At 49.3% G+C, this 10,916-nt stretch overlaps 1 protein-coding gene across 2 annotated transcripts; it reads right to left on the reverse strand.

Moving 5' to 3' along the window:
* Positions 1 to 1,189: 1,189 nt before the first annotated feature.
* On the reverse strand, positions 1,190 to 9,807 carry IL13RA2 (interleukin 13 receptor subunit alpha 2). 2 transcript variants are annotated; one of them, XM_065729379.1, is made up of 9 exons: positions 9,586 to 9,807; positions 7,122 to 7,273; positions 5,557 to 5,710; positions 5,303 to 5,423; positions 4,054 to 4,238; positions 2,908 to 3,020; positions 2,193 to 2,337; positions 1,945 to 2,047; positions 1,190 to 1,497 (listed from the first exon to the last, which is right to left on the reverse strand). In XM_065729379.1, exons 1-9 carry the CDS (start codon positions 9,695 to 9,697, stop codon positions 1,455 to 1,457), a joined length of 1,128 nt encoding a protein of 375 aa, XP_065585451.1. In that variant the 5' UTR covers positions 9,698 to 9,807; the 3' UTR covers positions 1,190 to 1,454. The 2 variants fall into 2 exon arrangements, with proteins under 2 accessions (XP_065585451.1, XP_065585450.1); XM_065729378.1 differs by having other exon boundaries at positions 2,863 to 3,020.
* Between the last annotated feature and the right edge of the window lie 1,109 nt (positions 9,808 to 10,916).

The raw sequence follows: 10,916 nt of genomic DNA on the forward strand, positions 1-10,916 counted from the left end.
ATCAAGCTGCAGCTTGCATGGCCATAAGCAAATGCACTTAACTTATCCCTCTGTTACTAGGCAGATTTCTAGGCAGGCTCCCATCTAACTTTTATATTTTGTAGTGACAGAAATAGCTCTGATCTTTATGGGGGTGAGTTTTAGTCGGGGAATACAGCTAAAACCTTCTCCATCTCTGCCTGTGCCTGTTCTCATTTGTTTCTCTCCTGTTCTAGTAAGTTTTTGGTCTGCAAAAAATCTCTGCTCTGCTGAGGTCTCTGCTGCACGTGCTGCCACCAGTGCAGTGATGGAGCCAGGGAGAAAGGTGGAAAATGTGGAGTTGCAGTGCACTCATCAGTGTTGCTGTGCACTTGCAGGGCTGTGGGAGCTGGCAGGCAGCCTGTGAGGACAGGGTTTGTTGACCAACCAAGAGGAGCAGTGTTTGCACTCTGTTATCCTATTTGGTAAACTCTGACATGAAAAGCATGTCGTGCCCCCATGCACAGAGACCTCTCTGCTTCTGGCATCAGGCTTCCTGCCCTGGATTTCACCTTTCCCTCCTCATGCCCTGGGCTCTAGGCACATGATCTCCAATCTCTGCCTCCTGCAGCAACCTGTCTGCTTGTGACCTGCCAAGCTCCATGGTCAGCAGCCTCTGAAGCAACCTGCACCAGCACGCAGGGGGAGGGCATGCAGAGTGGGGCAGAGTAGCAGCAAGAGGTTTCAGAGCAATGCAAGCTGCAGACCCATGTTTAAGATGGCCAAATGGTTGTGCATGGCATCTCTGTGTGGCAAAGTGGGTGAGGTTCCATCTGCTTCAGCCTCATTTCCTACCTCTCCTTCATTCAGATGACTTCCACAATGCAGTTGGTGTTGGCAGTTTAAAGGCCTGGCAGGATAGCAGAGGCATTTCTACTAACAGGATAACCTCAGTGGGATTCTTTCCAACAGTTTTCTTCAATGCCTTCTGTTTTCAGCCATTACTAAAGGAATAACTATTGTCCTGAAGGCAATAGTCCCAAACCATAGTCCCTATGGTTCCTGCAGAAAGCAGTTAAATGTTATCAAGTGACTGAGGAGTGGGGACTGAGAAGAAAGGAGTGGTGAGGGGCTGCATGCACACATCGGTACCCAGCACTGGGTGATGGGCTGCCCTTCAGTGTATGCCCTACAGATTTCCCAGAGTCCTTAAAATAAGCAGAACCCACAGAACAATGTGTTATCTTTATTCATCGCAATTTCACACCTCCTTTTTCTCCTTTGCCTTGTTATTAGAAACAGTTTGCTCCAGTCAGTCCTTACAGTTCCTCCTGTGATTTCCTGGGCCCATTGAGGATTGCATTGCAACTACCAGCCTCGCACAGGACAGGGAAGACCCACATCAGCCTAGAAGGCTCTGGGCTTCTTGGCCACCCTTGGGATGATGTCGTGAGAGCAGTCCATCAAACACAGCAGTACAGCAGTCACGGGCACAGTTAGCATCCCACCACTGTGTGCAGTGGTTTTCCTGCTGGGGATCTGCAATGGGAACAGAAGGTCACTGCCAGCACCACGGCACAGGATGGTATCCCCATCACACATTGCCACAGCATGGTGCTAACGCAGGAAGCATTTGCTTGCCGAGGGTTTATCACTAGCATCTACACTTTAGGGCAAGATAATGGCATTATTTCTGCTGCTTTACATGTGAGTAACTTTGCTGCATTTAATAGAAGCAGTATGGGGCCGCGTGACCAGGATTTGAGTCCTTGCTGCTTTTATGGCTTGTTATGAGGCAGAAACGCTCGGTCACACGTGTGAAGTTGTTTCCTGAAAATAAACTGTTGTTTAGTGTCTGATCTTAGCTCATCTGTTGATATGTGTTTGTCTTTTAGTACCTAGCACATTGTTTTATTTATAACCGTAGGCTGAGAGCTCCCCTGTAAGAGCACACTGCATGGACAGGCTGCTGTAGCATGCACTTACCTTTTTTTGCACTGGCCAATCAATGTAAATATTAAGAGGCTACTTGACAATCCCAGAATGACTGGAATGAGGATAAATAGCTGCTTGACTTCTTTTCTTGATACTGCAAAGAGAAATTATAAGCAATTCCTATCTTGCAGAACAGAGCACCTTGCTTCTTAAAGCCACGGGCCCCACCCATTCAAGTGATTCCTTACTCTATTGAATCTTTCACTACAGACAAACACTGATGACTGTGGGTTCCCTACCAGAGAAACACTCCTGCGTCCATTCACTCCAGAAGCCCTCATCAGCGCAGAAATTGTTTGTTCTCCCTCTGACCCGGACACAAGAAACACGACTCTGGTTTGCTCTGGAGATGACGAAAGCGGTCTCCATTTGGGTCGACATGGACTGAGAAAGAAAACATAGAGCAGCGAGGAGTTCCCAGTGGCCAGCAGTAGCTCTCTGGCATGGCCTGATGCTGCTGAACACGCTTTGCAAATCCTGGGATTATATTCTGGCAGTCTTGAATGGTTTCGTAATAGCTCTGGACCATCCAGTGGTGGTCATTTTATTGTGGAGCTGAACCTCCTGAAACCACATACACTCATGGGGGGGGGTCCCTCTGTGTATGGTCACTGTTTGATCATTTGTGAAGCTAGCTATGAAGTGTATGCAGCACTTAAAGAACGTGTCCTTCAGCCATCCCTCTGACTGAATGATTCTTGCTATTAAAGCCATCGCTGCATAACACAGAAGGGAAAAGCCCTATGCATGTGTCCCAGGTCACTTCTCTGGAGTGCTGAGCCTTCACCCTTTCACTGGATCAGGGAAACAAACCAAACCACGTTCTGTAGAGGCCATATATATTCACACTGACAGGCCCCCACCTCCCCACCCCGCAGCAGGCTGCTGGCAGCCCCGTGTGCTCCCTACCGCCCAGGCAGCCTTGGCCTCCCCCTGCTCCTCCGCCAGCTGCACCTCGTACTCCAGGCACTGGGGCGGTGTTTGGCCGCTGGGTGGGCTCCACACCACGCGGAGCTCCTCGGCTGCAGACATGGAGACCACCAGCTGCTGGGGGGGCGAGGGCTTGGCTGGGGGAGGAAAGAGAAGAGGAAGTCAGGAGGTGCCACCGACCGTGTCCTGGTGGGTTTTGGTTAATCACCACCAGGCTCCGTCCCTTACTGCCACTGATGGGGCTTTGGAGCATCACAGTGCTGTAGGAGCGAAGGCTCCACTTTGGAGGATGGGTTGGTTCTTTTTATGTGGACACGTAGACAGGGCTGATGGCCAAGCAATGTGTTTGGCACGCTGTTCTCACAGGGCAGCCTGGATCCCTGTTGTGTTGTCCTTACACTGCATCCTTTATGCCGTATGCCCAAAGCCATATAAAAGAACATGACATCCCTAATTGAATCCAGAAATCCTGCTAATTAACCCAGGAGGACAACCCATTTATCCCCTGACAGTTACGTGTGGGTAAATGTTGCTCTGAGCACCTTGATGGGGCCGTGGGTGCCCCGGTTCAGTTCAGGGGTTGGAGCAGATGGGCATTAAGGGGCCCTTCAAACTTAAATGAGTCCATGATGCTATAGAATGCATCAGCCCAGGAACTGCCCATAGCAGAGAGTGTATCAGGCTGTATCTTTTGTTTCTTTCTCCATTTTAAGGAGGCACGAGGGGTTTGAAAACTACCCTTGCTTCTTGTTTCCACAGCTCTGGCAAACCCCACTATGCTATGAATCTGATTTTCCCCTGCCCCTCACTTGCTTTCAGCAGCAACTCCTTCAGAGCTCTCCTGTGCTTGCAGGAGCAGAGCACTATCTTCAATCCCAGCAGGAGGAAATCAAGCTGGTACCAAAAACCCCAAAGCTGCTCTGCTCTCTGCCCAGCAGCCCACTGACATGGAGTCATCCAGTGCCAAGCATGGTACTCAGCAGCACCTAGCAGGATGAGCACTAAGCAGCATCACCTCCTGAAAACACCCCCTGAGAATCGAGTCCAGCAATTCACAGCCCCCTCCTCTATTTGCAAAAGCACACATTGGTTTGAGCTCCTCATACAACACATGAGCCTTTGGTGGCCATACAAGTCCCCCAAGGCCTGCTGCTCTCCCTCCAGCCTTACCCAGGTTGTGAAGGCGCAGGGTGGCATACAGGGGCCTCAGCAAGGTGGCTGCCACCGACCCGTTGACAACGATGCTCAGATCTTTGTATTCTGCCTGGCTCAGGTTTTGCAGCGTGCAGCCGATGTTCATACCGTGATCCTGGATATAGTCACTGCACTGTACTGTATGCTCCAGACCCTCATACCTAAGCAGGAAAACATTAAAAAAAATAAATAAATGGCAATCTAAGCACTGGCAGTTAGTTTTGGGTTAAGCCTTCTTCTGTTTTTTTTTAAAGGACAATTAGATGGGAGCAAATGGACCTAAACCACGAGCATCCCTTTTGTCCTACCCGACAAAGCACAGTGTTGTGCATCCTTCCCACTATGGGAAAAGCATGGGGAGGAGGAGAAAAAAAAACAGCTGATTGTAATGGAAACTCGGGGCTTTGGTGGTCAGTAGTGATGCAAGAGCAACCCAAGCCAGCTCCTGGCTTGGAGGTTTACTCCCCAGAGCTGTCCCCATGCTGGAAACGCCACGTGGGGCTTCCCATCACCTTACTTGACTCCCGTTGGGTTACTGCCATTGAGGCAGAGCTGAATCTGGCCTCTGTACTCCACGCCTAATGAAAGTCTCCCTGTAACGCACGTCATTACGTGGGGGGAAAAATCATATGGCAGTGCTATGAAAGTTAACTCACAGGGATCAAAGGATAGCAAGGCTGTGTTTCCACCCATTCTCATCATAAAACAGGACAGAGATCCAAATGCCTGCTTTGGTTATGGGCAGTTAAATAGCAGCAGGTTTGTTGGTTTTTTTGTGTGTGTGGATTTGGGGTTGGTTTGTTTTTAGCAACGAATCGTGAATTTTTCCATGTTTTTCTCCAAGCAAATCTTTGCAGTTTGTAAAATCGGTGTTTCTGCTTTGAAGAATATTTCCGAGAGCCACACAGAAACTATTTTGAAAGAGCTGCAGCCATGCTTTTCTCTACAAACAGCCCCGAGTCACAAAACAACAAAGGCCCATCATTCTCACCAGAACATCATAGAAAATGAAGCACAAGTTAAGTTCTCCTAAACACATAATTCTGGTTTTGTTTCCCGTGCAAAAAAAGAAGTCATTAAAAAACAACATAACAAAAATAACTGAGAAATATTAATTATTTCTACCCCCCATAGCATCCTCCATTGCATTTAAGTATGCTGAGTGATTCCTAGAGTGGCTCACTCGATGACTGTCTGGATAGTATTCTATTTTGTTGACACGTACCAATAGTAGAGTTCATAATTCACACCACGAGGGGCGAGGAGACCTGGTTGCCACGTGCACTTGAGGTATTCCCAGTCATGATAGATGCAATGAAAACTCTGAACCTTGGATTCCAGTTTCCCTGCCAAATGAGAAGAAAATAATGACTGGTTAGGGAAGCAACAGCCAGAAACGTCACTGCACAGCTTTGAAAAGTTGTATGCCTCGGTCAAGGCAAAGCTGCACCAGGAAAAAGTAGGAAGGCTGCTCCTAACCTTGCAGTGGGACCTGAAAGGTGGCATAAACCCATTCACTTTGAACCTCCACGTCGTTGGTACACCATCCTTTGAGCAGGGTCTGGACCTTCACTTCAGCAGTCCTGCTGAGGTCAAATCCAACTCTGAGTTTTAGTTTCCTAGTAAAAATAACCTGGTTGAAAGACAGATTTTATAAGCACCTCTTGTCACTGAGCTGAAGAGTTAACCATCACACCATGGCTGCTGGCACACGGGTGCTTTCACGTTCCTTTTCATTTCTATCCTGCTTCACCTGCCCAGGGCTATTCCAGCACTCTGTTTAACCCACTCTGCTTCTGCTTGGGCTGCCCATCCTCCCTGGCTGTGAATCCTCCCTTCCAGCCCAAAGAAAGGAAGCCCAGACTGGGGGGTCAAGGTCTGGAGCAGGCTCCCTCTCCCTTCCCTTACACGTGACAGAAATAAACTGGAGAATGTTGCAGCAAAATGAAGAGGGAGAAAAGGTTGCATTGAACCAACCAGGACAGAAGTGATGGACTGTAAAGCCAACGTGCTTGCTGCAGAAGGAACTGCAGCCCACACTTGGGCTTTGGTCAGCAGTCCCAGAGTGTCAGAGCCTCACTGAGCCACACATTCCTGACAGACACTGCTGATAACGGATTCCCTGATGGCCCCATGGGCTGTTTTTTAAAGCCAACTTTTCTTTGTGACCTTATCCAGCATCCACGTTTTGGCAAGGTACAAGCCGTGCTGTTTTCTCCCTTTTGGCTCTGCCTCACAGGCACTTCCATTGTGACCAGGGGAATTCTGACATGGCTTTTGTCTTTTTTTTTTTTTTAACTACATTCTTTTTTTTCTCTTGTGCTTATTAAGCAGCAGTTACAGACACCAGGCAGGAATTTGCCCATATCCTCCTCATATCTCTCAGTGCTCCCCAGTACCTTGCACCAACCACACAATCTGCCACTGGGTTTCTCCTGTCCCTCCCACCTCTCTGTCAGCTTTTCTTCCCTAAGGGTTCCCACAACATTTTGGCAACCCTTTCTCTCTCTGCTGGTTCCCTGCTACTCATTTATGAGCTAAGGTTGACTATCTTATCATGGAGCTGAGCTGGAGTCAAACTTATCTAAAAGACAGAAGGAAACACTAATTAATAACAATCTTGTGAATATGGGGAGGGTTTAACCATTAGGATAATTAATGAAACTTCATCTTGTATTTATTCACCATGCTGCGTCCCTAAGGATGTGACACTGCCTGAGTTCCAGTTCAGGACCTTATAAACAAAGGCTTTCTAAAATGCACAGCATCTTTTATGGCAGGGGATGATACTGGATATTGGTGGATTATTTTTGGCAGCGAGCAGCACACTTCTGACAGAAATAGCCCTTTTCTAACCCCGACTGCTGCTTCTGAGGAATTGCAGAGCATGCTCCTCTTTGGCAAACATTTCCAAGCACTGACCCTGTGGAACAGTGCTTGGAAGTGTTGCTTTACCTGTCCTGCCAACACTTTGAATGCATAACCCACGCAGGAAATAAAAGAGCAAGAGCAATAGAGGAGGATGGAGCTGTGCATTCTCTCACCTTCCAGTCTCTGTCGCCAGCATTACGGTATTCACATTTGTATTTCATCGTGCATTCGTTCGAGGTCTGTACGTTGGGTGGAGGTTTCCACTCTATATCGAGGGAACCTAAAAGCCCAGGATCAGTGATCTGAAGGTCTCGTGGGGGAGCAGCTGCATTGGAAAACAAAGCAGGGATGTGGATCCATAGTAGCAACAACATAAATAAACGATAAAGCCCCAAGAAACAGTAAATGTGATGAAACTAAGCATGCTGTGGGTGTGGAAGAGAACACAGCTGGTTCAGGTCCAGTCCTGCACGTGAAACCACCTGCACTCAAGGTACACACACAACCTCTCCTCCTGCCTACTCAAAGGAAACACTAAAGAACCACCGAAGAGGCTCCAAAATGCCACAGTATTTTGTCAGTCCCTTTTGAAGTGTTCTAAACAAAACTGCTGTCCCACCGTGACCTTTCCAGTCCTCCATTGGCTCGGGGTTAGTAAGACACGGTGCCACAAAGCTCTGCCTGTTGAGCTCATTCAATTTTATCAGTTCAAAGTCGATGTGTGACAGGTCATTTTTAATCCACATGTGCTGTCTGGAGGTGGTATTACCCTTCCAGGTGTCTCTGTATTCATGGCATGATGCATTTTCTTCATGGTGCTTTGGAGTCCATCACTGGCCAGGTCAGTCCAGCGTGTGTGTCCTCTGTAGAAAGTAGGCAGAGAACATTACTGATTACTTCTGCAGAAGCCCTCCCAATGAGACACGCTGCAGTCTTCAGCTCCCACACTTCCCAGCATGTGAAGCTCCTGGGAGACCAACTGTTGTGTCAGGTGTTGGACATCACAGCAACACGTGCAGGGAGGTGCTGGGGCAAGGAGCAAACAGATTATAACAATTTGGAGGAAAGCAATGAGCTCTGATGTAGAAGTGCAATATTTTGCCTCCCAGCTGCTCTGAGCCCAGCCTGTAGGGTTCAGAGGACAGCAGTAGCAGCTCCAGGACTGGTAGGAGATGGTCCTTGAAGAGGGCAGGGCTGGGAGCTGAGCTGGAAGCCTCCTCCTGCATGGGTAGAGGTTGTCTCACCACTGTGCAAACAGAGCAACTTGCCTTTGTTTGGCACTTCAGAGCATGACTTCCAGGAGAACCGGGGATTGGTTCAAAGTGAAATTTCTATTTCTCTGGAAACAATAACAATTCATTTCCATCCCGATCTTTTTCTGGTCAGCCACATCATCTTGAAACAACCACATGTAATTTTTGCAGAATGAATTCTGACGATAACTAAAGTTCAGTGAATGGAAAAGCTCTGTTTGAGGATATCACTTTCTGTTGCATTCCAGAACTCAACTGCTTTTTAAACATCAGTGCTGCGTCTTGTGGAGTTTCTCATTATTATGTCCTTAGATGATCATGTCTAGATGATCTTAGCAATTTTTTCCAGCCTTAATGATTCAATACAACTCTATTCCAGTAGGCACAAGTCTCACTCACATCCTCCATACAGGACATAGGACTGTGTCATCCAGCCTGGAAGAAATGCTGCTCCTTGTTGCTTCCTGCAGAACTGCTTCCTTCTGGATGCAGTTTGCACTGTGCTGAATCACATCCTGATGTCCTGGACAGCCCTGCAGCCACCCCATTTCACTGTCACCTCATCACACAGCCATCCCATCTCATCCCACAACCATTCTGTCCTGCAGGCAACCCACTGCACCACCACCCCATCCCACATCTATCCCACCGCACAGCCACTTCATCATCTCATCATCATAGCCATCCCATCCCATGGTCACCCCCACCACACAGCCATCCAATCTCATAGCCACCCCACTGTACAGTCACCTTGCCCCACAGCCACTCCACGCTGCGCACACCCTATCCTACAGGCTCCCCATCCCACAGCCACCCCATGGCACACCTTGTCCTACAACCACTTTATCTTGCACACACCCTGTCCCACAGCCCCCCCATCCCACAGCCATCCCACTGCACAGCCACCCTGCCTCACAGCCACCCCATCACACTGTCACTCATTCCATCTCATGGCCACCCCCATCACACGGCCACCTCATCCCATAGCCACCCCATTGCACAGCCACCTTGTCCCACATCCACTCCATCCCACACACACACCCTGTCCCACAGCCCCCCCACCCCACGGCCATCCCATCCTGCCGCTGGGCACTGCTGGCTCTCACTGCAGCATCACCTCTGCCGTGACACAGCAGTGCCCTGGAGCAGCCCAGCAGGACGGCTGGGATCGCTGTGCACCTCGGTGGTGCTCTCAAACACCAGCCCAACATCAAACCCTCCTCTGGCAGTTCCCCCCGAGGCACTTTCTGCTCCCTTTGAGGAGGGAAACATCCCACTGAGCGTATTAACTGCCCATTCACACACACATCCTCCCCACCCGGTATCAAAACCACACAGAGCCCCACGCGACCCCAAACCCCACGTGGCTGCCAGCGGGTTTTACCTGCCGTGTGCCTGGGGGAGGAGGAAGCCACGCAGCCCCACGCCAGCACCAGGGAGAGGAGGGGGATCAGCTGCAGAGCCATCGGCGCCGGAGGAGCCCTTCGGCACAGCATCGCTGGAGCAGCGCAGCAAAAGGCTCTACCGCCGCGGTGGGGCCCCGGAATTCCCTCTGCAGGGTGTACACAGATGACAATCGGTTTTCACTTGTTTACTGATTAATCATTTCCCAGAGGGTGGGTTGTTTGTTTTTTTTTTGTTGTTTTTTGTTTTTTGTTCTCCCCAGTGAGTGCAGCGTTGGGGGGATGACAACACATGGTTGAGATTTTGGCTTTGTTTGAAATAGTTTCTGGCTTGCTAAGACACGTCAATCTGCAAACAACAGTCAATCAGCAGTCGGCGCTGGGGAAGGAGTGGGGGGACAGCTCCATGCAGAGACATTGCCATTAGACTGTGACTGTGGGGCACCTCTGCTGTTGCAGGTGCTTAAAGCACGCAGCTCTTGTTCCTCGCTGGCAAAAATGCCCAACTGCCAGCAAGACTGTGCTGAAAAAGAGTGGTTTGCAGCTGAGAATGTGTCTGTCAAGCAGTGCTGTTGTGCTCTTCGTACCTGTTGTGGTTTCCATGGAAATAAATAGTAGGCATTACTTCTGGGGAGACAGACGCACAGATCTTTAACATTTACAAGCGTAGGAACAGATGAGCTAGAAGTTCAAGCTCAAGCCACTGCTTGATGGGGGCAGCCCTGGCTGTGCCCGCTCCTCACCCCCACCTGCTGTACGTAACTGCAGTCTGAGCTCAGGAAATCCCAGCCAACCCTGACTCCATCCCACAGAACCGCGGAGAAGAGGATCAGGACGCTCTGGAGGGGAAGAGGGAGGGAGCTTGAATTAAGCAGAAATCCTAACTGGTAACACATGGCAGCAGTCAAAAATACACAACAGTTTCATCAGCTAATTTTCAACTCAAATAAACGCCAAACTCTCCCCAGCACTCCACACGCCTGTAAACAGTGCTGATTGTATTTCTGTTTCACTGTGAAACAAGAAAGGAAAAGCTCCTGCCAGAAGAAATGACTGGAGTTAATTTGTAGGACACCAAACAGGATGCAGGCTTACATCTTCACAAACCCTCACACGGGATGCAAGCATCAGTGTCTGCCTCTGAAAGGAATATTTCAGCACAAAGGCAGTGAGAGCTGGCTTCAGAGCTGGAAAGGCAACAGGCATAGCCCAGCTCAGATGGATTACAGCCTCCAAAGCACTGAGCACGAGTGGAGGACAATCTTTTTCAGTTTCCAGTAGTGGTTAATCCTGACACGTTCCCAGGGTTTCA

Source organism: Cyrtonyx montezumae, unplaced genomic scaffold (assembly GCF_038088225.1).
Source record: "Cyrtonyx montezumae isolate F1298 unplaced genomic scaffold, pur_monq_1.0 scaffold_11, whole genome shotgun sequence".
Lineage (NCBI taxonomy): Eukaryota > Metazoa > Chordata > Aves > Galliformes > Odontophoridae > Cyrtonyx > Cyrtonyx montezumae.

What these genes read in the sequence shown, in the direction of transcription:
- IL13RA2 (XM_065729378.1), bottom strand. Translation starts at nt 9,697, where the DNA reads ATGCTGTGCCGAAGGGCTCCTCCGGCGCCGATGGCTCTGCAGCTGATC. An exon ending in CTCCCCCAGGCACACGGCAG is followed by an intron (nt 7,274 to 9,585) that starts GTAAAACCCGCT and finishes TTTCCAATGCAG; the next exon opens with CTGCTCCCCCACGAGACCTT. An exon ending in AGGCCAAGGCTGCCTGGGCG is followed by an intron (nt 2,338 to 2,862) that starts GTAGGGAGCACA and finishes TTTCTTTCTCAG; the next exon opens with TCCATGTCGACCCAAATGGA.